At 45.2% G+C, this 27,334-nt stretch overlaps 1 protein-coding gene across 5 annotated transcripts in view; it reads left to right on the plus strand.

Moving 5' to 3' along the window:
- ARMC9 (armadillo repeat containing 9) overlaps window positions 1-27,334 on the plus strand; it is a 194,448-nt gene that overhangs the window by 8,206 nt on the left and 158,908 nt on the right. For 3 of the 5 annotated variants that reach the window (XM_029065519.2, XM_029065493.2, XM_029065511.2), the window contains exons 2-8: window positions 1,208-1,339; window positions 2,891-2,978; window positions 7,751-7,873; window positions 10,431-10,601; window positions 11,417-11,572; window positions 20,372-20,464; window positions 22,837-22,861. In XM_029065519.2, coding sequence (XP_028921352.1) covers window positions 2,925-2,978; window positions 7,751-7,873; window positions 10,431-10,601; window positions 11,417-11,572; window positions 20,372-20,464; window positions 22,837-22,861 — 622 coding nt within the window. In that variant the 5' untranslated portion in view covers window positions 1,208-1,339; window positions 2,891-2,924. Of the gene's footprint in view, window positions 1-1,207; window positions 1,340-2,890; window positions 2,979-7,750; window positions 7,874-10,430; window positions 10,602-10,643; window positions 10,740-11,416; window positions 11,573-20,371; window positions 20,465-22,836; window positions 22,862-27,334 lie in introns of those variants that run through there. The other 2 variants (XM_029065501.2, XM_029065524.2) reach the window with 2 other exon arrangements.

A 27,334-nucleotide genomic window follows, 5' to 3' on the forward strand; every position in this document is an offset into this window, starting at 1 on the left:
CCACTAGGCCATGCTGCTTTCCAAGTACTTAGTACAGTGCTCTGGACACAGTAAGCTCTCAATAAATACAATTGGCTGACTTACTGACTGTTTCATGTATTTTTAATTTCCAAATTTCCCCAAATTAAGTCTTCAAGGGTGATGCATTCGAATAGACTCAGTCACCCTCTGAAACATTTGCTTTTATGTGGTTGATTAATCAAATCTACTTTTCAGTTTTGCAGATTACAAAGATTACAGTAAACAGTGTTACCAAGTCATATTTTCTATCATTTAAATTCTAACTTGCAAACAACTGTCTGTCTTTTAGGCCCAGTCCAATTTATTTCACTCAGTGGTATTTATTGGGTATTTACTTTGCGCAGAGTCCTATACTAAGCACCTGGGAGAGTTCAGTACGATAGAGTTGATAGACGTGTTCCCTGCCCACACTGAGCGTACAGTGAGTGGACTTGTGTTAATTTGGCATTGAAAACCTTTGCTAGATCCCAAACGAGAGAAAAAGTGGAGCTTTCCTTTATATTTTCACCTCAAAATAATTCCTAGATATACCCTAGAGAAGCAATATGGCCTAATGGAAAGAGCATGGGCCTGGGAGTCAGAGAACCTGATTCTGATCCCAGCTCCGCCACTCATTTGCTGTGTGACCTTGGGCAAATCACTTAACTTCTCTGCGCCTTAGTTATCTGTAAAATGGGGATTGACTCTGCGAGCCCATGTGGGACATGGATTGTGTCCAATTTGATTAGTTTATACCTACCCCAGCGCTTAGTACAGGGCCTAGCACATAGTAAGCACTTTGACAAACGCAATTAAAAAAAATTCTTAGTTCCTGACTGTTAGATCCTCCTTTGCCAGAAAAATTCTGAAATCGCTTCTTGCTGTGGAGTAATGATTTTTCTTTTCAAATCGAATGCATTCGGTTCTGCCCTAACATGTTCTCACTACTTGTTTGGCCTGGAATTAAGGAATGTTTGTCCAACAGCATAAGGCTTTGTGTTCACAGCCTGCCACGGCGTCAGAAAAAGCCAAAACAAGTGAGTTTTATGGAGTGGGATTTCCTTAACACAGTCCCCAGGTTGGAGAAGACCTTGAAGCACAATACTATTGTTGAACATTTTGCTCTGTCTAGCCGGTGGGTGACTGGAAATTCCCGGGAGATAGTACACATTTATCATGTCTGTAATTTCATTTCATTTTTTCCAAGATTTCTTCACAATTGTGTTAACTGATTTTTGCGGCCAAACATCTTTCTGCGGTTCTGTCAATGTCGTGGCTTGAGCTTCCTCAGCTTCTGTGGATTTGATGTGATCTCTCGTGGCATCGGCCGAACTGGCAGGTAGTTTAACCTTTTGGCTTTACTGTTGGTGAGTGAGATTTGCAAAGGCCAAAAAATTAAGGTGGTTTTCGAGGCCAGGGCAGAGGCCTACATGTCATTCATTCATTCATATTTACTGAGCACTTACTGTGTGCAGAACGCTGTGCTGAGCCCTAGGAAAGTACAATTTGACAACAGAGACAATCCCTATCCAACAACGGGCGCAGAAGTTCATGGGTTCTAATTCCAACTCCGCCTCTTGTCTTCTGAGTGGCCCTAGGCAAGTCATTTCACAGTGTGGCTCAGTGGAAAGAGCACAGGCTTGGGAGACAGACGTCATGGGTTCAAATCCCGGCTCAGCCACTTGTCAGTTGTGTGACTTTGGGCAAGTCACTTAACTTCTCTGTGCCTCAGTTACCCCATCTGTAAAATGGGGATTAAGACTGCGAGCCCCACTTAGGACAACCTGATCACCTTGTATCATCCCCAGCGCTTAGAACAGTGCTTTGCACATTCATTAATTCATTCATTCAATAGTATTTATTCAGCGCTTACTATGGCAGAGCACTGTACTAAGCGCTTGGAATGTACAATTCGGCAGCAGATAGAGACAATCCCTGTCCATTGACGGGCTTACAGTCTAATTACAGTCTAATTTTGTTAATGAAATGTACATCACCTCGATTCTATTTAGTTGCCATTGTTTTTACGAGATGTTCTTCCCCTTGACTCTATTTATTGCCATTGTTCTCGTCCGTCCGTCTCCCCCGATTAGACCGTAAGCCCGTCAAACGGCAGGGACTGTCTCTATCTGTTGCCGACTTGTTCATTCCAAGCGCTTAGTACAGTGCTCTGCACATAGTAAGCGCTCAATAAATACTATTGAATGAATGAATGAATAATCCGGGGAGATAGTAAGTGCTTAACAAATGCCATCATTATTATTATTATTATTATTGTTCTCTGAGCCTCAGTTCCCTCTGTAAAATGGGGATTAAGACTGTGAGCCCTATGTGGGGCAGGGATTGTGTCCAACCTGACTATCTTGTATCTACCCCAGCGCTTAGAATGGTACCTGGCACATAATAAGTGCTTAACAAATACTGTAATTATTATTATAATTCTGTTTTTAATTGGAGTTATGGTAGAGTACACCTCTGTTGTAAGGAGGGGGTGTAGGAGAAAAAGCAAATCCCCACTTTCCTCATTGCCTTAATCGCATAAAAGCCCAGTTGCAGTCAGAAAGGATTGAGGATATTCCTGGGATCCCCTGGATCTCTCCTCTCCCCAGGCCCTGGCCCCAGGACATAAAACAGGAACTGTCCTCAGCTTTTCAGAGAATTCCCTCCATCCACACATAATAGCTCCAAACACATGGTATTATGACTGGAAGTTTACTCTACTGATTTTGGCAAGATCGAGTACTGTACAGTAATCAGAGACAGAAGAAGTGGGTGACAATTGAACATGTAGCAGGCTGTTAGTTTGTAGATTTCACTCCTCACCCTTAGCCTTTCACATTTCACAGATGGCTAAAATAAAATCACTGTGTCATGAATTTTTGCCTTGTAGGTCTTTTTGCTATGAAAAACGTCGGCGAGGCTTCATGATGGGGGACGTTTTAGCCTACGAAGCAGAATTACTTGGGCTGGTAAAAGAGGTAGGTATTTTATAGACTATAAAAATTATATTAATGTTGGTATTTGTTAAGCGCTTACTATGTGCAGAGCACTGTTCTAAGCGCTGGGGTAGATACAGGGTAATCAGGTTGTCCCATGTGAGGCTCACAGTCTTAATCCCCATTTTATAGATGAGGGAACTGAGACACAGAGAAGTTGTGACTTGCCCAAGTCACACAGCTGACAAGTGGCAGAGCCGGGATTCGAACCCATGCCCTCCGACTCCCAAGCCAGTACTCTTTCCACTGAGCCACGCTCCTTCTCTAACAGTTTGCAGATGAGCTGAGGCCTGCACGTACGGAATGAGTGCTTCTTTTGGGTTTCTAATAATAATAATTGTGGGTCCGTTGAGCTCTTACTATGGGCCAGGCATTGTACTAAGCACTGGGATGGACACGAGCAAATTGGGGTTGGACACAGTCCCTATCTCACAGACTGTGAGCCCGTTGTTGGGTAGGGATTGTCTCTGTTGCCGAATTGTACTTCCCAAGTGCTTAGTACGGTGCTCTGCACACAGTAAGCGCTCAATAAATATGAAGCACTTAATCACCTTTCCCCCTCCTGCCTCACATCTCTGCTCTCTTACTACAACCCAGCCCGCGCACTTCATTCCTCTAATGCTAACCCTCTCACTGTACCTCCATCTCGTCTATCTCGCCACCGACCTCTTGCCCACATCCTACCTCTGGCCTGGAACACCTTCCCCCGTCACTTCAAAGTCTTGTTGAAGACACATCTCCTTCAAGAAGCCTTCCCTGACCAAGTCCTCCTCTCCTCTCACTCCCTTCTGTGCCGCTCTTACTTGCTCCTTCATTCATCCTCCCTCCCATCCCCACAGGACATAATAATAATGTTGGTATTTATTAAGCGCTTACTATGTGCCGAGCACTGTTCTAAGCGCTGGGGGAGATAGAAGGTAATCAGGTTGTCCCACGTGAGACTCAGTCTTAATCCCCATTTTCCAGATAAGGTAACTGAGGCACCGAGAAGTGAAGTGACTTGCCCAAAATCACACAGCTGACATGTGGCGGAGCTGGGATTAGAACCCATGACCTCTGACTCCTAAGCCCCTGCTCTTTCCACTGAGACATATATATACATCTGTATATCTCCCGCCCCGCTAGACCGTGAGCTCGCTGTGGGCAGGAATGGGTGTTGTTATATTGGACTCTCCCAAGTACTTAGTACAGTTCTTGCACACAGCAAGCTGTCAGTAAATACGATTGAATGTGAGAATGAATGAATTGGGGCTCACAGTCTTAATCTCCAATTTACAGATGAGGGAGCTGAGGCCCAGAGAAGTGAAATGATTTGCCCAAAGTCACACGGCACACGAGTGGCAGAGCTGGGATTAGGTTTCTCTGTTTAGTGCAGACATTGGGTGCCGCTTACTTTACTTTTTACGAAATAGTCAAGGTCGAGCTTTATTAATACTTACTGAGCTTCTACAGAGGGTGCTGTAGCTATTCTACTCCATCTCATTTACTAATAGAAAATCCAGTGCTCGGTAATGATGTGTATAAGAGTTCAAGTTCTGGAAAGGTTCACTTCCTTACGAGGTGTAAATTTTGTTCCATGTCGTACTCAGTTTGCCTGACTGTGTGCTCTTTTCACCCAGTATAATTCACTTTTTAAAAAATTTAGGTTGATCAATTTTGGACACCATTTAGACACCATTTACTTTTGAAAGAATCATTTTTGATTTTATGCAGGAACGTATTTCTAAGTAGTCAAAAGCAGGGAACAGTAACAGGGAGAGGGAGAAGGAAGCAGATTGGAAGCAGCTGCGGGCCGAGGCTTGGGATGGTGGGAGAGGTGACTGGAATAGCCAGCCCAGAGGAACCTGGCTAATAACAGTAATAATTGAGGTATTTGCTAAGTGCTTTCTGTGTGCCAAGCACCGAAGGAAGCAGCGTGGCAAAGTGGATAGAGCTCGGGCCGGGGCGTCAGAGGACCTGGGTTCTAATCCCGGCTTTGCCACTTGTCTGCCGTGTGACTTTGGGCAAGTCACTACACTTCTCTGGGCCTCAGTTACCTCATCTGTAAAATGGGGATTAAGACTGTGAGCCCCACATGGTTCAACCTGATCACCTTGTCTTCCCCCCCACCCAGCACTTAGAACAGTGCTTCACACATAGTAAGTGCTTAACAAATGCCATCATTATTATTATTATTATTGCTTCAGTAACGGTGCTTGGCACATAGTAAGCGCTTAAAAATACCATAATAATAATAATAATGCTCTTGGCCTCAGTTACTTCATCTGTAAAATGGGGATTAAGATTCGGAGCCCCATGGGGGACAAGGACTGTGGTCAACCTCATAAATTTCTATCTACCCCAGCACTTAGAACTGTTCTTTATACATAGTATGTGCTTAACAAGTACTACAGTTATTATTTTTAATTATTATACAGTATATTGCCATATTGGACTCAAAATCTAGTGGGAAGAGGGAGTTCTCCGCCTCTCCCCATTGCCGTGTTGGGAGCGAACCGATTCCACAAAATCAGGCTTCGTCTTGGCTTCCATGGTCTCTCCTCCTCTGAGCCTGCTCTGTCACTAACCTCTCTGCCGCTCCTTAGGCGTTGCAACAGCGTGGAAATTGATCCGTCAGAAGCTCCCGATCCAGGCACGGGAGCTTCTGATATGAAACTATATCCTCCCTGTGTTAAAATCAAAGTAGATAAACTTTGCCTTTGCCCAGGGGAATTAATTCTGAAGTGGAAAGGCGGATTAAAGAGGGAAAAGGATTGAAAGTCTCTCCAGGACAAGAAACCATCAAGAGTTCCACTACGAATAATTGTAATAGTAGTAGTGAAAGCTTACTGAACGCGCTCTGTGTGCAGTCCGTCAGCCAATCATTATGTATTTATTGTATTTATTGATTGTATTTATTCAATATGTATTCCCTTTGAACAATGAATTGAACTGAACTCTTGGGAAATTACAAACAAAAGACATGATGTCAACCAATCAATATGTATTTATTGAGCACTTTGAACAATGAATTGAACTGAACTCTTGGGAAATTACAAACAAAAGATGTGATATGTTCCCTGCCCACAAGGAATTTACATTCTCATTGGAGAGAGATATAAATATTTACAGAGTAGTCAAAATAAATTGCCTCGAAGTAAGTACATTATCGATAATGACAATAGTAATATTAAATTTGTCCCCCCAAAGCAGCAATTAGCACAAACAATGCAATTTAAAAACCTCCTCACTTTCGCTAATCCGAATTGGAATTCGGAATATAACCGAGAGTTTTATTTTTATAAGTATGTTTTTTATCATCTTCATCAGTATTTCTTGAGTAGCTACAGTGTGCAGAGCCTTATATTAGAAGTCGGGAAATATACAGTAAAATCCAGAAGACCTGGTTTCTACCCTAATCTCATGGGGTCGGGGGTGGGGGGAAGGGCGGGAAGCAGTTACATAAAGCCACACTCTCAATCGGAACAAAGGGGATTACAGAGATGCTCGTGGTAACCAAAGTAAGCTGTAAATAAATAAAATAGAGGGACAAATAATGTGATCTCCACCCAAGGGCTGAGGGGTTGTTGATGGGATGCTCTGACCTAGGAGGTAGAGAGTAGTCAGGGAATGCCTTTAGGAGGATGTAGTTTTTAGAAGGCTTTTGAAAAGTAGGGAGGAGCCCTTATAACCAACATCCAAAATGTATAGGAAGTGATCACACTTCCCCCCTTCAAAGCCCTACTACAGGCTCACCTCCTCCAGGAGGCCTTCCCAGATTAAGCCCCCCTTTTCCTCTGCTCCTCCTCCCCTCCCCATTGCCCCAACTCATTCCCTTTGCTCTACCCCCACCCCACAGCACTTGTGTATATATGTACACATTTATAATTCTATTTATTTATATTTATGTGTATATATCTATAATTCTATTTATTTATATTGATGCTGTTGATGTCTCTTTACTTGTTTTGATGCCTGTCTCCTCCCTTTCGGACTGAGCCCGTTGTGAGTGGGGATTGTTTCTACTTGTTGCTGTATTGTACTTTCCAAGCACTTAATACCGTGCTTTGCAGCCAGTAAGCGCTCAATAAATACGATTGAAAGGATGAATGAAGTGATGTGTAAACACCTCACTATGCATTGCTTTCTGGTTTTTCCCATGGTTAGCAGGAAGTCCTGTCCTTGTGATAAATTCTAAGAAGTTGATTTTTACCTGATCTCTGGGCAAAGGTGACTGTTGTCCGGCCAGATATCCTGGTTCCTTTCAGCCGTCTCCAGTTCCGGGTGCTCTAAGGTTTGGACAAGGAACGGCTCAGTATCCTGGGACTAAAGAGAGTTAGTGTTTCTGCTAGCTCTTCCCTTTCACAGTCCCACACCCCCCCTTCTTAAGTGATCAACTCGTTATGAAGTAGGAGACGTGTCCACTTTTAATAATCATTTTAGCTTGCCGTAAGCTAGTGATTTTGAAAAGTCATAAATGATCAAGCTTCGTTGCCCAATCTTGCTCCAGAAAAACTGTTATGACACTTACGCTGCTGTCATCATCATCATCAAATTGCTTTACAGGGGAGTAATAATAGTTAAGTGTTTCCTTCCTTTGGAGGTACAGTGTTCTGATATGGTAACTGCTCATAACTTCAAATATATATATATATATATATATATATATATAAATATATATGCAAATATATATGCAGTCCTCTCATGCCAGTAAGATGGCTACTTCTGTGTTTGAAATGGATGTAAAGTTTTCTTGAATTCTTGGCTTTTTCAAGTATTTAGACTTTGCTGAATTTGAAGACACGCTGAAAGCGTTTACAAAGGAATGCAAAATAAAAGGCAAACCATTACCTGAAACAGCTGATTCTCCTCAAGACTCCAAAAAACTAACTATCCAGGTAACGTATCCCTTACCTCTGAGCCGAGTAGCTGACCCTCTTGACCTATTGAAAAAGAGTCCAGGTGAAAGGGGAGACTCTGATGAGGGTGGATTTTGTATGTTTTCGGTCCTCTTTAAAAATTGGTTAAGTGCAAAACAGTGAAGGAACCTTATTTTTTTTTATTGGTATTTCTTTTAAGATAATTTTTATTTCTTTTTTTATTTCTTTTAAGAGAACCAGCATGGCCTAGGGGTTAGAGCACGGGCCTGGGAGTCAGAAAGACCTGGGTTCTAATATCAGCTTCGCCACTTATCTGCTGTGTGACCTTGGGCAAGTCACTTCACTTCTTTGGACCTCAGTTATCCCATCCGTTATCCCATCCGTTATCCCATCCGTTAAATGGGGTTCAAGAGTGTAAGCCCTATGTGGGATATGGACCATGTCCAATCTGATCAGCTCATGTGAACCCCAGTGCTTAGAACAGTGCCTGGCACCTAGTGAATGCTTAACAAATACCATAAAAGAAGTGCACCATTATCCCCTTGTACGTTGCCCAAGGCTCTCCTGGCCGGAGTGTGGTGCCCCATCATTTGTTGCTGAATTGTACTTTCATTCATTCATTCCATCATATTTATTGAGTGCTTACTGTGTGCAGAGCACTGTACTGAGCGCTTGGAAAGTACAATTCGGCAACAGATAGAGACAGTCCCTACCCAACAACGGACTCACAGTCTAGAAGGGGGAGACGGGCCACAGAACAATAATATTGGTATTTGTTAAGCACTTCCTATGTGCCGAGCACTGTTCTAAGCGCTGGGGTAGACACAGGGGAATCAGGTTGTCCCATGTGGGGCTCACAGTCTTAATCCCCATTTTACAGATGAGGGAACTGAGGCACAGAGAAGTGAAGTGACTTGCCCACAGTCACACAGCTGACAAGTGGCAGAGCTGGGATTCGAACTCATGAGTCCTGACTCCAAAGCCCGTGCACTTTCCACTGAGCCACGCTGCTTCTCTAAAGTAGACAGGCAACAATACCATCAAAATAGATAAATAGAAGCATAGATAATGACATTAAAAGAAGTTGTAAAAAGTATGAAAACTTTCCAAGCGCTTAGTACAGTGCTCTGCATGCAGTGAGCACTCAATAAATACAATTGAATGAATGAAGGTGCACCAACGCCATGGAACTGGTGGGAGCGATCACCCATGTGAATTTCTACACTGAAAGTTCCCCGTGGGCAGGGAACGTGTCTACCAATTTAATTATATTGTACTTTCCCAAAGTCATAGTTCATTGCTCTGCACACAGTGAGCACTCAATAATTGGTTGACTATTGACTGATTTTGCGGAGCAAGAGATATCAATGATGCTCTAATTTTGGGAGATTCCCAGCCTAACTCATCCCAAGCTTCCAATAAATCCTCTGAACTTCCTTTCCCAAGTGAAGCTTAAAACAATTCCAGATTTTCCCGGTCACCATTTAGCTCTTCAAAATCTATCTGCGGGCCCCATGCCCTGTCCCGCTTCCTCATCTCCATGGCGTAGTGGATAGAGCACGGGACTGGGAATCAGAAAGTCATGGATTCTAATCCCGGCTCTGCCACTTATCTGCTGTGTGAGCTTGGGCAAATCACTTCGCTTCTCTGTGTCTTAGTTATCTCATCTGTGAAATGGGGATTAAGACTGCGAGCCCCACTTGAGACAGGGACCGTATCCAATCCGATTTGTTTGTATCCACCCTGGCGCTTAGTATAGTTCGTGACACATAGTAAGCACTTAACAGATGCCTTCTCTAAAAGTTCTGATTAAAATGCCCTCCAAATGAAAAGTTAGCCCCTCCGTCACAAACCTCTGATGAGGTGGGAGAGAAACGGGCAGTTATATAACGGGTACAAGTGGATCAAGGATCCAGATGTAACCTGAAGGAGATTTTCTGGTGATATTTCAAGGGAAGGGCATCGATTCTTCCAAAAGGGTAAAAACACTCCCACTATCTGAAGTGCCTTGGATTGGAAGAATGGAGTAAGTGAGAGGTTGAGAAGGCTCAGGAATTACAGTAAACTCAAAGAGAATTGTTCTTAGCCGAGAGTGTGAGTTCTAACACTTTGTTTAGGTCAGGTTTTCATCTGTGAATTCTTTCTGCTTTGGAAACATAAGGTGAGCTCTTCCTTTGTTCTGTACCTGCAGGGAAAAGCCTCGCTAATTCTTTTGTATTGTACTCACCCAAGCGCTTAGTACAGTGCTCTGCACATCGTAAGCACTCAATCGACACCATTGATTGATTGATTTCTAAAAATGCTTTTTCCACGATGTCCTGTCAGACTCTGCTTATGTTACATCTTGACCCCTATAATGTTCCGATGGAAGCTAGGGTGACAATATTATGCCTTTTCTGTACATTTTGATTCACCTGTGTGTGTGTTGGGCTACGTCTTGGAAGGAGTTTGCCTTTGCCAGGCAAAAGTATGTTATAAGATCTTCTAGCACAGTGAGAAGTTACTTTGAAAGCTGTGGTACAAACAGTACATCCCTCTTTCCTGGGATTTGAATGGATCGTCTTCTCGCCTGCAGAGGAACATGGTAACGGCATTTGACATCGGGGCCCAGAGAGACTTCTTCGATCTGTGGGAGGAGCACATCCCTTCTTCATTCCGAGATGATGAACCGCAAGCCCAGAAACTGGAATTCTACCTTCACATCCACTTTGCCATTTTCCCCCTGAAGCACTCCTTGGAAAAGCCCGTAGGTTGACCTTTCATTTCTGTCTAGTTTGAATCTCGTATTCATCAAGGAATTTCGTCATCTTGTGTTCAGTCAATCACTGTTTCGACTTCACTCCTGAGAAGGAAAGGCTTCTGAGATTCTACTTGCCCCTAGAGCGTGAGTTAAACTATTTAAAGTAGCTCATTTTTTGGATTAAATGAAGACTAGGTAGCAGGGACTTGGGATCTAATTTATACTATGTGCCTGAACTGCCTCATTTTCTGCTAAACACACCATTATAGAATAAATTTGATCGGTCCTGAGACGTCCCGCCTACTTGCCAGAAGAACAAGTTTGGATTCATAATGTTTTTTTTTCCTTTGGATGCCAAACTTTGGGGCGACCTCTATCATGTAGCTATTAATGAGGACCATGTAAGAACTTGCTCCTCCGTGTGCAGTTTTTACTCATATGTCATGTTTGACTATGTCATGTTTGACTAAGAAGTGTTTTCTTTCTATCATCTTTTAAAAGGATCTTGGCAGAAATTGTAAACTGGCAACAGGTAGGTTTTCCAGAATAGTTATTTCCCTATCTTTATTCCTCTGCCTTGCCGACCTTTTTTAAAATATGGGAGTGACGCATTCACTATTTCAGTATGCAGACCGACTGTGGGAAGGCTGTTCCCTGGATTGGCCAGTGGCAAGTAATGTACTAAATGAATGGCAGGGTTTTTGACCCATTGAATTTGAATTTGGTATTTAATTGCCCCTTCTCCATAGAGCACGGTGACTGTCCATCATCTCAGAGACCTGTCTTGTGAATGATGCCCTTTCGCTTATTGTGTTTCACAGGACAAAGCAGAATACGATGAAAGGATTTCGTACTTTAAAACCTTCCTGGAGACGAAGGGAGCGGCCCTAAGCCAGACCACTGAGTTTCTTCCTTTTTATGCCTTGCCTTTTGTTCCCAATCCTATGGTGCACCCCTCCTTTAAAGAACTCTTCCAGGTAAGGGACATCTTTCTCTCAGCCCTCTCTCTTATCTACTCTAGCTAATCTATCTAAAGCCAAAGTAGAATTCATGGCTCAGCGGAAAGAGCCCGGGCTTCGGAGTCAGAGGTCATGGGTTCGACTCCCGGCTCTGCCACCTGTCAGCTGTGTGACTGTGGGCAAGTCACTTCACTTCTCTGTGCCTCAGTTACCTCATCTGGAAAATGGGGATTAACTGTGAGCCTCACGTGGGACAACCGATTACCCTGTATGTACCCCAGCGCTTAGAACAGTGCTCTGCACATAGTAAGCGCTTAACAAATACCAACATTATTATTATTTTTGGGCTGCTGCCGTGTAGGCTTCTGATAAGCTGGCACAGTTCTCGGGTGGCTCCCTGGTCTCTGATTGACTAAATAGCAGGAGTGGGCGTCACTCGTCCAGGTCTTGGGCTAGAGTCCGGGCCTGGGAGTCAGAAGGATCTGGGTTCTAATCCTGGCTCCGCCACTTGTCTTCTGAGAAGCAGCGTGGCTCAGTGGAAAGAGCCTGGGCTTCGGAGTCAGAGGTCATGGGTTCGACTCCCGGCTCTGCCACTTGTCAGCTGTGTGACTGTGGGCAAGTCACTCAACTTCTCTGTGCCTCAGTTCCCTCATCTGTAAAATGGGGATTAAGACTGTGAGCCTCACGTGGGACAACCTGATTCCCCTGTATCTACCCCAGCGCTTAGAACAGTGCTCTGCACATAGTAAGCGCTTAACAAATACCAACATTATTATTATTATTATTATTCTGTGTGACTTGGGGCAGGTCACTTCAATTCTCTGGGCCCCATTTACCTCATCTGTAAAAAGGGGATGAAGACTGTGAGCTCCACGTGGGACACGGACTGTGTCCAATTTGATTCGTTTGTATCTAACCCAGCGCTTATTACAGTGCCTGGCACATAGTAAGTGCTGAACAAATACGATTTAAAAAATACCACATACACCTATCATGCTCTAAGGGATAGGAGAGCTATGGCTTTCTCCTGCCTACTGCAACCTGGATGGATGGATGGATGGATGGATGGATGGATGGATGGATGGGAATGCCGAATGAAGGCACTGAGTCAGTATCTTTCCTGCCTCTCACCGCCAGGGAGCCCCCTCCACGAGCTGTGCCTGGGATCTCTGCTACCCCTAAGGGCTGAGTCCACCCTGTGCTCAGAGATCTTTGGCTAGCGGAAGAGTGACTGAACTAAAGGGAAGGCTGTTGGAGTCTGTAGGAATATGTCTGGGGCAGGGAGCGTTCCCAGCTGGAGGAGGATTCCCACCTCGGTATCCAGGCAGCCCGACTCGGGACTCTGGAAGCAGCAGGAGGTTTCAGCTGCATGAGGAGCCAAGCAGATGGCATGCTGCTGCTATAGAAATGCCCTGGCAAAACCTACACACACGCACAATAATAATTGAGGCATTTGCTAAGCGCTTACTGTGTGCCAAGCACTATACTGAGCACCAGTGTAGATCCAAGATAATCAGATCACACAGTGCCTGCCCCGTACGGACCAACAGTCTAAGCTGGGGAGAGAATGGATGTGACAGTAATAGTAATAATAATATTTAAGTGCTATGTGTCAAGGCCCATTTTAGTCCGTGAGGTAGATACAGATAATCAAGTCTCACATTGGGCTCACAGCGTTAGTAAGAAGAACAATAGGTATTGGGTCCCCCATTTTGCAGGTGAGGGGACTGAGGCACAGAGACTTTAGGTGAATTGTCTGAGGTCCCCCGACAGGTAAGTGGCAGTGCAGGGATTAGAACCCAGGTCCTCAGATTCCCAGGAGTGTTTCACTAGGCCACACTGCTTCCCTAATCACTGGTATTTATTGAGCCCCTACTGTGTGCAGAGCACTGTACTAAGAGCTTGGGAAAGTACAGTACAACAGAGTTGGTAGACACGATCCCTGCCCCGCTGCTTTCCTAATCAGTCAAGCCATCAGTGGTATTTACTGAGTACCTCCTGTGTGCAGAACACTGTACTAAGTGCTTGGGTACTAAGAGTTTATAGACAAAATCCCTACCCACAAGGAATTTGCTTATAGTCTACACATATCTGTTCCTGAGCACCCCTCACTCCACCCAAATTTAATAATAATAATGTTGGTATTTGTTAAGCACTTACTATGTGCAGAGCACTGTTCTAAGCGCTGGGGTAGATACAGGGTAATCAGGTTGTCCCACCTGGGGCTCACCGTCTTCATCCCCATTTTCCAGATGAGGGAACTGAGGCACAGAGAAGTGAAATGACTTTCCCACAGTCCCACAGCTGACAAGTGGCGGAGCAGGGATTCGAAGCCATGATCTCTGACTCCCAAGCCTGGGCTCTTTCCACTGAGCCACGCTGCTTTCCATAAATCTGCCACATATCCACACATACATCTATGAACACATAGGCATTCTGGCCTTCCCTGTACGGCTAAGCACTAATTAGAACTGCTTAGGCATTATGGACTGGGAATATTCCGTTCTGTCATTATAGTATACTCTCCCAAGCATTTAGTACAGTGCTCTGCGCAGTGTAAGCCCTCAGTAAATATAATTGATTAATTGACTGATCTCAGTTACAGCCCTTTCTTTCTGGGTATTTTCCAAGCACTTAATACAGTGCTCTGCACACAGTAAGCGCTCAATAAATACGATTGAATGAAGGAATGAAATAAACGGGTTAGAGCAGGCGGGGGATTAGTTGAGAGTTTTGGATGAAGTTAGCCAGGTAGTGGTGACAGGCTAATGGTTTTCGTAGAAGCCTTTGGGCGTGTAATTCAAGTTAAAACTTAAGAGAGTTCCACTTGCCTCTTTTTAGGAACCCAGATACTTTGGAAATCCACAGAGATTTCTGGTGATGCGATATCAATTCATTTGCCTTATGTAAGCAAGCATCCCCAGTGTAGACAACCTGTAGCAACTTCAGCAGTCAGGAATGTTAAGTTTCATATTGGAAGTCAGAAAATTCAAATATCCTATGAGCGTTGAGAAATGCTTTGATTGTCCAGATTGATAGTGCGACTAAATGTAAGTGTGGAAGAGACTGGAATAAGAATTTGGACATCACATCTCCCCCAAGAGACCTGCCCTGAATCCTCACTTTCCCTCCTCCCTCTCCCGTCTGCATCGCCCTTACATTTGGGTTTGCACCCTTTATCCACCCCTCCCTTAACCTAACATCACTTACGACGATGCTGGTATTCGTTAAGCGCTTACTATGTGCCAAGCACTGTTCTAAGCACTGGGGTAGATACAAGGTAATCAGGTTGTCCCACCTGAGACTCACAGCCTTCATCCCCATTTTCCAGATGAGGCAACTGAGGCACCGAGAAGTGAAGCGACTTGCCCAAAGTCACACAGCTGACAGGTGGCGGAGCCGGGATTAGAACCCACGACCTCTGACTCCCAAGCCCGGGCTCTTTCCACTGAGCCCTAGACCGTAAGCCTCCTTGTGGGCAGGGAATGTGTCTACCAACTCTGTTACATTGAACCTTCCCAAGACCTTAGCACACACAGTAAATGCTCAGTAAATACGATCAATTGATTGATTGAAGAGAAATCCAGGGACCATCCTTATTTAAAGGAGGTTTAATTCTTATTCAAGTTACTTGTTGAGCAGGTTGTTAGCAAACAGAAATTAGTAAATTGAAAGTCTAGGCTGGTTAGGTGATCGCAGTGGTAGCTAACAACAGAGCAACCTACCAGACAGTTTACAGCCCCGTGGCATTTTAAACTGCCTTGAGTTAAGTGGGTTTACAAAGCAAATCTAAATCTGGAATCCTTTTCTTCTCCCGGGTGGTGAAGCAAAATGAGAGCAGTGAGCTGGGGTTAGAAACATGTCATCCATTCTTTAGTCGCAGGAAGTCAACCTTGCTGGAGGAAAAATGTCCTTTTTCCACCTTTCTGTACCCCTTCAGTTAGAAACCAGATTGGGTAGAAAGGTACCGAAGTTTGCTGACATCTCTAGAGAGACAGAGGTTCTCTTTTCGGGGTTTCTCTCAGGGACAGAGGGAAAATGGTCCTATCGGTAGCCTAGGCTAGAAGGAAAACTGCAACGAGAGTGACTGATCGATCAGTCAATCAGTTGGATTTATTGAGGGCTTACTGGGTGCCCGAGCACTGTACTAAGCACTTGGGAAGGTACATTACAGCAGAGTTGGTAGACCTGCTCACAGCGAGCTTGCAGTCTAGAGGGGGAGACAGAATTTAATATAAAGAAATAAATTAGGGATATGTATGTAAGTGCTGTGGGCCGAGAGAGGGGAGAATACCAAATACCACAAAGGTTTGGATCTAAGTGCATAGATGACACAGAAGGGAAAGAGAGTCGGGAAGAACAATAATAATAATAATTACGGTATTTGTAAAGTGCTTACTGTGTGCCGGGCTCTCTACTAAGCGCTGGGGTGGATACAAGCAAATTGGGTTGAACGCAGTCCCTGTCTCGCATGGCGCTCACAGTCTCAATCCCCATTTGACAGATGAGGGAACTGAGGCACAGAGAAGTGAAATGACTTGCCCAAGGTCACACAGCAGGCAGGTGGTGAAGCAGGGATTAGAATCCATGACCTCCTGACTCCCAGGCCCGTGCTCTATCCTACGCCACGCTGCTTCTCATAAAAGAGGGCTTAGTTGGGGAAGGGCTCTTGGAGGAGATGTGACCTTAATAATGTTTTGATGGTGGGACCGGTGGTGGTCTGGCATTTAGAGGGAGGGAGTTTGAGACTAAAGGGAGCACGGTGAAAAGCATCAGCAGAGAGATAGATGAGATTTGGGCACACTGGATAAGCTGGCACAAGAGGAACGAAGTGTGTGGGTAGGCCAGTGGTAGGAGATCAGTGAGGTAAAGTAGGAGAGGGCAAGATGATTACTTTAAAGCCTGATGGTCAGGAGTTTCTCTTTGTTGCAGAGGTGAATGGGTAGCCACCGGAGATTCTTAAGGAGTGGGGAGGTAATAATAATAATAATGTTGGTATTTGTTAAGCGCTTACTATGTGCCGAGCACTGTTCTAAGCTCTGGGGTAGACACGGGGGAATCAGGTTGTCCCACGTGGGGCTCACAGTCTTAATCCCCATTTTACAGATGAGGTAACTGAGGCACCGAGAAGTTAAGCGACTTGCCCAAAGTCACACAGCTGACAAGTGGCTGAGCTGGGATTCGAACCCATGACCTCTGACCCCAAAGCCCGTGCTCTTTCCACTGAGCCACGCTGAGGTGTGGACTGAGCTTTTTTTAGAAACATGAAAATTTTTTTTTTTACAAAAAGGAAGGAGAATGAAGTATGCAGTGGGGAGAGGCAGCAGTCGGAGGTCAGTGAGGAGCAGCGTGGCTCAGTGGAAAGAGCACGGGCTTTGGAGTCAGGGCTCATGAGTTCGAATCCCTGCTCTGCCACTTGTCAGCTGTGTGACTGTGGGCAAGTCACTTAACTTCTCTGTGCCTCAGTTCCCTCGTCTGTAAAATGGGGATTAAGACTGTGAGCCCCACGTGGGACAACCTGATTCCCCTGTGTCTACCCCAGCGCTTAGAACAGTGCTCGGCACATAGTAAGCGCTTAACAAATACCAACATTATTATTATTATTAGATCATTGAGGAGATGGAGTAGTCGGCGTGGGATAGGATAAGTGCTTGGATCAACACAGTAAGAGTTTGGATGGAGGGGAAAAGGTGGATTTTAGCAAGGTATGGGTGGGGAGGTGGATAAAGGCAAGTGCAGAAGGTAGGGATGGGGTGACCAGAAGGAGGGAACCGAGGGCACGTGGCAGGGTTAGGGCTTTCAAGAGAGAAAGTCCGGAGCTGAAGCGGCTGACCCGGAGAGCCCAGTGACCAATACGGCTTTCTCTAGCACGTGGGGACTCCCAGCTCCCAGCTGGGGAAGTCTCCAGATCTTGTATTGGTTTCAACTGCTCTTTTTTTTAACTCTCCAAAGAACAAATTATAGACGTTTTATACCTCGAGTGATTCGTGCTATTCAAATCTCTTTTATTTTTCAGGCAGCAAGCATTCCAGGCCAGATATCTCTGGTGGAACAGATAGCTGGTGGGAACAGTTTTGGTGGGGGAAGGTCAGCTTTCTGAGATTGGTATGAGTGAGAGAAGGGACTGGGAGGTGATGAAATATTGGAAAGGATAAGGAGATTGATGAGGCAAAACTATGGCCCAGAAAAGCTGCCATTCTGCACCCCCACCCCCGGGTCTGTGATATCTGATTTCTCAGATTTGTGTGATGAGGTGGAGATTTTACCACACCAATTTCTTTTCTGTCAAAATAATAATGATTACGATATTTCTTTAGCACTTACTATGTGTCGAGCCCTCTTCTGAGCGCTGAGGTAGATACAGCTTCATCTGTTTGGACACAGTCCCGGTCCCACAAGAGGCTCACAGTCTAAGTAGGAAGGAAAACAGGTATTGAATCCCCATTTTACAGTGGAAGAAACGGAGGCACAGTGAAATGTCTTGCCCAAGGTCCCCCAGGCGTCAAGGGGCAGAGCTGGGATTAGAACCTAGGTCCTCTGACTTCCAGGCCTGTGTACTTTCTGTTAAGACGTGCTCCTTCCCGGGTGATGGTAGTGAAATCACTGTCTGTGGGGGATTTTTCTATTAGAAGCAAATCACCATTCTTTGTTGCAGCCTTTTGTGGACCATAAGTAGAGGCGGAGCTTTGGGAAAGTGGGCCTTTAATGGGGCACGGCTTTCAGGATTAGATGTCCCGTTCACTCTGTCTTCCCTCCTCTTCTCCCCAACACCCTCTCCGGCCTCCAGTGGAGGCTGATAGAGTCCCTGGCTTTTTCCAGGCCCTAGAGGGAAAGGGACAAGTCCTTCATCTGGCCCTGGGGCACGGCAAGGGTCTTAGAAGGACCCAGTCAGCACCAGAGCCCTGTGGGCTCATCGGTTCCCCATCCGGGCTCTAGGACTCACCCCTGGGCCACCCACCAGACTGCATGGCCGGGCCAGGGGTAAGACTATTCCGATCACGTTAGGTCCACCTAAAGAGGTGAGGGGAGGGCAGGGTGAGGGAGGAAAGGGGAAAGAGAAGAGTGAATGGGGGGAGAAGGGAAAGGGGGAGTGGAGGAAAAGGGGAGAAGGGAGAGGGAAACAGAGGGAGGAAGGGAAGAGGACAAGAGAAAGTGTAAGAAAAGAAAAAGCAAAAATGAGATGGCAGGGGGTGGGAAGCTAAAGAAGGGAGAGGGCACGAATTCAAGCATTGGGTCCTTCCATGGAGACAGCAGGCGGGAAATGGAAGACGCACGGCGTAGTGGCTAGAGCACGGGCCTGGGAGTCAAGGTCATGGGTTCTGATTCCGGCTCCACCACTCGTCTGCTGTGGGGCCCTGGGCAAGTCACTTCACTTCTCTGTGCCTCAGTTACCTCATCCGTAAAATAGGGATTAAGACTGTGAACCCCATGTGGGACAGGGACTGTGTCCATCCCGATTTGCTTGTAATAATAATAATTCTGGTATTCGTTAAGCCCGTACTATGTGCTAGGCACTGTACTAAGTGCTGGGGTGGATACGGGCAAATTCGGTTGAACACAGTCTCTGTCCCACGTGGGGCTCACAATCTCAATCCCCATTTTAAAGATGAGGAACCTGAGGCCCAGGGAAGCAAAGCAACTTGCCCAAGGACCCACAGCAGACGAGTGGCGGAGCCAGGATTAGAATCCACGACTGTCTGACTCTCAGGCCCATGGTCTATCCACTATACCTTGCTTGTATCCACCCCAGCACTTAGTACAGTGCCTGGCACTTAGTAAGCGCTTCAGAAATACCACAGTTATTATTATTAAATGAAGGAGGCCACTGGATAGGGAGGTTGGGGTCTGACCCAGCAATATCTCCAGAAGCAGAGGCTTCCATCTTGTAACGCTCCTAGGATTACCCACGCGACAGGAACATCATGGCCTGGTTTTTCAAGCCGGAGATGTGCCGTGGGGTAATCCAAGGCGTGGCGGTACCCTGTCTCGTCCCTTGAGCAGCGGGCAAGCTGTCTGGACAGACTCTGGAGTTTGAGAGGAGCCTCCCTCCGGGCCCCAGAGTCCGACACAGAGGAGAGGAACCCTGGTGATGTTGGGGCGATGATTCCCCTTGGCCCGGGGAAGTGACACTCTGGAAAGTGCAGAGCTGGTCGTGGCTTCTAATCCCGGCTCCGCCGCTGGTCTGCTGTGTGACCTTGGGCAAGTCACTTAACTTCTCTGTGCCTCCGTTACCTCATCTGCCCAAATGGGGATTAAAAAATGTGAGCCCCACATGGGACAATCTGATTATCCTGTATCTACCCCAGCAGTTAGAACAGTGCTCTGCACAGAGTAAGCACTTAACAAATACCATAATTATTCATTCATTCATTCATTCATTCATTGAGTAGTATTTATTGAGCGCTTACTATGTGCGGAGCACTGTACTAAGCACTTGGAATGTACATTTCGGTAACAGAGACAATCCCTGCCCAGTGACGGGCTTACAGTCATTCTCCTTAAACTTGCATATTGGAGGTGTTCTTATATTTCAGCCTAATAACGTAAATTGCTGTGCATTTATGACCTGAAATGAAGCTTTCGAAGAGAAGGGTTTTTTAATCTGATCATGGAACTGCTCACATAATTGATTTCTCTCGGACGCACTTACGGTCCTCCGTCTACGAATGAACCAGGCTGCCAGAAAATGGCTCTTCGTAGCATCAGATGCGAAGCACCTTGGTTTGGCTCATTCACTGGCCGAGCCCTTAGAACCTTCCTTGCACGGACACATTTGGTGAATAGAAATGTGTGTTTTTGTCTCCGTTTCTTTTTCAGGATTCTTGGTCTCCAGAGTTAAAGATGAGGCTTGAAAATTTCTTGTCTTCGACTTTCAAAGCCAGTAATACTCCAAGGCTTCTCACTCTATATGTATCCTTTTAGAACAAATAACTATCCTTAAAATAGACCAAACTCCTTAGATCCATCTTTGTTTAAAGTAGTGAACGGTTTAGATTTCGCACTTGCGCTCCCAAATTGTTTAGGCTTTTTTTTTTTTAATAGAGTGACTGAAGCATTAAATCACTGCAGGGGTAGTCCAAGATTTTTACTGGTCAGGACTCTCAAGGAGGCATGGAAAAATTTTTAGGCCATGGTCCGGGAGGCTTTTTCATGCCCAGGCAAATCCAAGGAAGCGAGTCCATAAGGACGTGAAGTTGAGTTTCACTGATCTGAGTTTTCAGATCCGGTTCCGTGGGTGTCCGAGAGCTGATGTTTAGACTTCTGTGAAGTTCCTACCTGTCCACGTTGCCCTAGGGAAGGGTCCCGGCTCTGTCACTTGTCAGCTGTGTGACTGTGGGCAAGTCACTTCACTTCTCTGTGCCTCAGATATCTCATCTGTAAAATGGGATTTACTGTGAGCCTCACGTGGGACAACCCGATTACCCTGTATCTGCCCCAGTGCTTAGAACAGTGCTCTGCACATAGTAAGCGCTTAACAAATACCAACATTATTATTATTATGGAGCAACTTGAAAACCCTTTTAGAGTAAGAGTCTAAATCTTTGAGCTGAACCCAGAACCTAGATTGTAAGCTCATTGTGGGCAGGGAATGTGTCTGTTTATTGTTATATCGCACTCTCCCAAGTGCTTAGTACAGTGCTCTGCACACAGAAAGCACTCGGTAAATATGATTGAATAGAATGGAATGAGTGACCACTGCTCGGTACATCACTTTTAGTTCCAAAGTTGAGGGATCGAGGGTGTTCCCCCTTTTCTGACCCTTTTCTGAATTCCTCAGTTTAGATATTTTGGGAGCGCAAAGGCTATTTAAAAACTTTACGAACTGTTGCTTTCCAAATGACCGAGAGAAAATTTATTTCATTAAGCAATTGTGCCGGATGTTGTATTCGGTCAGTTTATAGGTCGCTGTCATTTTTTCAGCTCGCTCACGAGGACTGATGGGGTTTTTTAGAAAAATGAGAAAACAGCTGGAACATGAAGATGAACAGAAAGAATTATTACTAATTTTCCATCGTCCTGAAGTGGGGCAGAAGTTTTTGTTGAGTCATCAGCGGGTTTTCAACCCTGTAATGATGTCACTCAGTCCATCAGTGGTATTTATTGAGTGCTTACTGTGTGCAGAGAGCTGTACTGAGGTCGTGGGAGAGAATATGCGGCGGAGTTGGTAGACACATTCCATGCCCACAACGAGGTCAATAATAATAATAATGTTGGTATTTGTTAAGCGCTTACTATGTGCAGAGCACTGTTCTAAGCGCTGGGGTAGACACAGGGGAATCAGGTTGTCCCACGTGGGGCTCACAGTCTTAATCCCCATTTTACAGATGAGGGAACTGAGGCACAGAGAAGTTAAGTGACTTGCCCACAGTCACACAGCTGACAAGTGGCAGAGCTGGGATTCGAACTCATGAGCCCTGACTCCAAAGCCCATGCTCTTTCCACTGCGCCACGCAGGTCAGAGGATTTCCCGAGAAAGATGTGTTTCAGTATGTCACTTTTGTTTAAACTTATAACTCATCTAGCTGTGTGACTTTGGACAAGTCACTTCACCTCTCTGTGCCTCAGTGACCTCATCTGTAAAATGGGGATTAAAACTGTGAACCCCACATGGGACATTCTGATCACCCCCCAGCGCTTAGAACAGTGCTTTGCACATAGTAAAGCAGTGTGGCTCAATGGAAAGAGCCTGGGCTTCGGAGTCAGAGGTCATGGGTTCGACTCCCGGCTCTGCCACTTGTCAGCTGTGTGACTCTGGCCAAGTCACTTCACTTCTCTGTGCCTCAGTTACCTCATAAGCAGCGTGGCTCAGTGGAAAGAGCACGGGCTTGGGAGTCAGAGGTCATAAGTTCAAATCCCGGCTCTGCCACTTGGCAGATGTGTGACTGTGGGCGAGTCACTTAACTTCTCTGGGCCTCAGTTCCCTCATCTGTAAAATGGGGATTAACTGTGAGCCTCACGTGGGACAACCCGATTCCCCTGTGTCTACCCCAGCGCTTAGAACAGTGCTTGGCACATAGTAAGCGCTTAACAAATACCAACAGTATTAAAATGGGGATTAACTGTGAGCCTCACGTGGGAGGACCTGATTACCCTGTATCTACCCCAGCGTTTAGAACAGTGGTCTGCACATAGTAAGCGCTTAACAAATACCACCATTATTATTATTATTTTTCTTCCCCGTGCCCAAGCTTCCTTATTGCGTTCATGTACAGTGATACCCCGCGTGCCAAGCTTTTTCATGAATGTGCATTTTTCTGAACCTCTGCTCGCTCACACCGCAGAAAGAGAACGGACAAGGCAACAAAGGTAAGTTGCCAGATCTCAGAAATTGTGTACGAACCCCCTTGCCAAATTCAAATCCAGTAGTGGGGCGACAGGGACTTCAAACTGCTCATGTCTACAAAGTGCTGGAAAGGTATTTAATTGTGATTCTTCAAGAGATGGGCTAGTATTTTTAATCCCCAAGATAAAGATATAGTAATAATGTTGTCCTCATCGAATCCCCGTGTAGTTCCAGGTTGAATAACAAGGGATGAAAAAAGTTTGCTTACAACTTCCAGTTTATGCGCACAGATACAAATTGCTGGATGCCTGTCACTGGACTAAAATATCCAGACAAATTAGGCCAGTGCTCATTGCTTGGACTTAAAGCATCTACTTAATTTGCATTTGTAGACTTGTCATAAGGTAGTTAATTGCCAAGTAAAATATAGAACTCTCTCTATCCTGTATTTTCTACTGTCTCGCTTAGGCCCTTGCTAAGCAAAACATCATCTTCGTAGCTCGTTGTGGGCAGGGATTGTCTCTCTTTATTGCTGTATTGTACTTTCCCAAACGCTTAGTACAGTGCTCTGCACACAGTAAGTGCTCGATAAATACGATTGAATGAATGAATGAATCGTATTTACTAGTTGTGGAAAGAATGACTGATGTTTTTAGGGAAGGAGAAACTTCAGTATGATATTTAAGGAAATGATTGCCCAGTTTCTACTACCAATCCTTATTAGAACAATGCTTTTTTCTCTCCTTTGGAAAAATGTATAACCTCGATCCGATTTCCGAAACCGAAGTAGAAAGCAGACAGCATGTTAGATTTCAAATTCCCCTCACTTTGTTTAAAGAGCAAAATGTTTTCCATCGATGAGTTATCATTCGAGCTATTCCCAAGTATAAAGCTATCTGGTTCAAGTTAAAAATTCAAGGCACTAATCAAGGCAAGGGGTCTGATCCCCCCCCGATTAGACTGTGAGCCCGTCAGTGGGCAGGGATCGTCTCTATCCGTTGTCAAATTGTACATTCCAAGTGCTTAGTACAGTGCTCTGCACGTAGTAAGCTCTCAATAAATACTATTGAATGATTGAAACGGCTCAGTGGAAAGAGCCCGGGCTTGGGAGTCACAGGTCATGGGTTTGAATCCCGGCTCTGCCACTTGTCAGCTGTGTGACTGTGGGCAAGTCACTTAACTTCTCTGTGCCTCAGTTACCTCATCTGTAAAATGGGGATTAAGACTGTGCGCCTCACGTGGGACAACCCGACGACCCTGTAAATCTACCCCAGCGCTTAGAACAGTGCTCCGCACATAGTAAGCACTTAACAAATACCAACGTTATTATTATTAACGAAAGGCACTAAACTCGGTCCTGTTGGTGCGGAGCCAATCTAACCGCAGGTCAGAAACGTGCCGTGGAATCAGCCCGTAGCCTAACAGTGCTAGTGATACAAGTAGTTCTCCATTGTGTCTTTGACAAACCCCAGGTTAAGTCAAAGTTGTGTTTTATGGCTCATTTCGTCTCCAACACCAGGCACACGTGCGTCACCGTTCCTTCTTATACCGTGTCACCTCATATCCAGACAGATGCTTGTGTTTAGGAGAACGTTTCCTATTTCTGAAGTGGTGTACTATCCAAAGTGCATCGTAAAAATGGACTGTGGCAGAATTTACCGTGTCTAACTTAATAGCTTACTCAGGTAAGGCTCTTTAAATCACTAGTATTTAGGGGCACCATTTAATAATAATAATGTTGCCGTTTGTTAAGCGCTTACTATGTGCAGAGCACTGTTCTAAGCGCTGGGGGAGATACAGGGTCATCAGGTTGTCCCGCTTGGGGCTCGCGGTCTTCATCCCCATGTTCTAGATGAGGTCACTGAGGCCCAGAGAAGTGAAGTGACTTGCCCAAAGTCACACAGTTGACAAGTGGCAGAGCCGGGATTCGAACCCATGGCCTCTGACTCCCAAGCCTGGGCTCTTTCCACTGAGCCACGCTGCCCCCTAAGACAGTGAGCCTCAGGCGGGACCACTTGATTACCTTAGAACAGTGCTTTGCATATAGTAAGTGCTCAACAAATACCATCATTGTTGTTATTATTATTATCATTGTATCTCCCCCAATGCTTAGAACAGTGCTTGGCCCGTGGTAAGTGCTTAACAAATACCATTATTATTATTATCGTATCTCCCCCAGCACATAGAACAGTGCTTGGCACATGTAAGCGCTTCCCAAATACCATCATTATTATTATTATTATAGTATCTCCCCCAGTGCTTAGAACAGTGCTTGGCTTGTAGTAAGCGCTTAACAAATGCCATTATTATTATAGCTATATCTCCCCCAGCGCTTAGAACAGTGCTTGGCACATAGTAAGCGCTTCCCAAATGCCATCATTATTGTTATTATTCTAATTGTATCTCCCCCCAGGGCTTAGAACAGTGTTTGGCACATAGTTGGCCGCTTAACAAAAACCATCATTATTATTATTATTATTATCATAATTGTATCTCCCCCAGCGCTTAGAACAGTGCTTGGCACGTAGTAAGTGCTTCCCAAATGTCATCATTATTCTTATTATAGTTGTATCTCCCCCGGCGCTTAGAACAGTGCTTGGCACCTAGTAAGCGCTTCCCAAATGCCATCATTATTATTATTATTCTAATTGTATCTCCCCCGGCGCTTAGAAGAGTGCTTGGCACGTAGTAAGCGCTTCCCAAATGCCATCATCATTATCATTATTATTGTAATTGTATCTCCCCCAGCGCTTAGAACAGTGCTTGGTACGTAGTAAGCGCTTCCCACATGCCATCATCATTATTATTATTCTAATTGTATCTCCCCCGGCGCTTAGAACAGTGCTTGGCACGTAGTAAGCGCTTCCCAAATGCCATCATCATTATCGTTATTATTCTAATTGTATCTCCCCCAGCGCTTAGAACAGTGCTTGGCACCTAGTAAGCGCTTCCCAAATGCCAGCATCATTATTATTATTGTAATTGTATCTCCCCCGACGCTTAGAACAGTGCTTGGCACGTAGTAAGCGCTTCCCACATGCCATCATCATTATCGTTATTATTCTAATTGTATCTCCCCCAGCGTTTAGAACAGTGCTTGGCACCTAGTAAGCGCTTCCCAAATGCCAGCATCATTATTATTATTGTAATTGTATCTCCCCCGACGCTTAGAACAGTGCTTGGCACGTAGTAAGCGCTTCCCAAATGCCATCATCATTATCGTTATTATTCTAATTGTATCTCCCCCAGCGCTTAGAACAGTGCTTGGCACCTAGTAAGCACTTCCCACATGCCAGCATCATTATTATTATTGTAATTGTAACTCCCCCGACGCTTAGAACAGTGCTTGGCACGTAGTAAGCGCTTCCCACATGCCATCATCATTATCATTATTATTTTAATTGTATCTCCCCCAGCGCTTAGAACAGTGCTTGGCTCGTAGTAAGCGCTTAACAAATACCATTATTATTATTATTATAGCTGTATCTCCCCCAGCGCTTAGAACAGTGCTTGGCACATAACGCTTCATAAATGCCATCATCATTATTATTATTATTATTATTATTGTTATTGTATCTCCCCCAGCGCTTAGATCAGTGCCTGGCACCTAGTAAGCGCTTAACAAATACCATCATTATTTTTATTATTCTAATTGTATCTCCCCCAGCGCTTAGAACAGTGCTTGGCACCTAGTAAGCGCTTCCCAAATGCCATCATCATTATCATTATTGTGACTGTATCTCCCCCAGCGCTTAGAACAGTGCTTGGCACCTAGTAAGCGCTTAACAAATACCATCATTATCATTATTGTAATTCTAATTGTATCTCCCCCAGGGCTTAGAACAGTGCTTGGCACCTAGTAAGCGCTTCCCAAATGCCATCATTATCATTATTATTGTAATTGTATCTCCCCCAGCGCTTAGAACAGGGCTTGGCACGTAGTAAGCGCTTCCCAAATGCCATCATTATGAAGCAGTGGGGAGGAGGGGGGGGTGCAGTGGTTCCCTTGAACCACAAGGTGGCAGGGTCGGGGAAGGTGCGTGCTCGGTTGAAATGGAAAATAAAAATAAAATAGGAGGAGGGAAAGCTGATTTGAGTGTTTTAAGGCCGAAATGGATCACACTTTACCATAACACCTTTTCTAAAATAGCACACGGTTGGGGTGGATTCAGAGAGGCAGCGTGGCGCAGTGGAAAGAGCCCGGGCTCGGGAGTCAGAGGCCGTGCGTTCGAATGTCGGCTCCGCCCTGTGGGCAAGTCACTTCGCTTCTCTGGGCCTCAGTTCCCTCACCTGTCAAATGGGGATGAAGACTGTGAGCCTCACGTGGGACCACCTGATGACCCTGGATCTCCCCCAGCGCTTAGAACAGTGCTCTGCACAGAGTAAGCGCTTAACAGATACCAACATTATTATCGTGACCTCCCCCCCCCCCCCGTTAAAAAGCTAGATTAAATCGCAGGATTACTTGCAGAGTGACTCTGTTATATTTCCCACAC

This window comes from Ornithorhynchus anatinus, chromosome 1 (assembly GCF_004115215.2).
Source record: "Ornithorhynchus anatinus isolate Pmale09 chromosome 1, mOrnAna1.pri.v4, whole genome shotgun sequence".
NCBI classification, from domain to species: Eukaryota; Metazoa; Chordata; class Mammalia; order Monotremata; family Ornithorhynchidae; genus Ornithorhynchus; species Ornithorhynchus anatinus.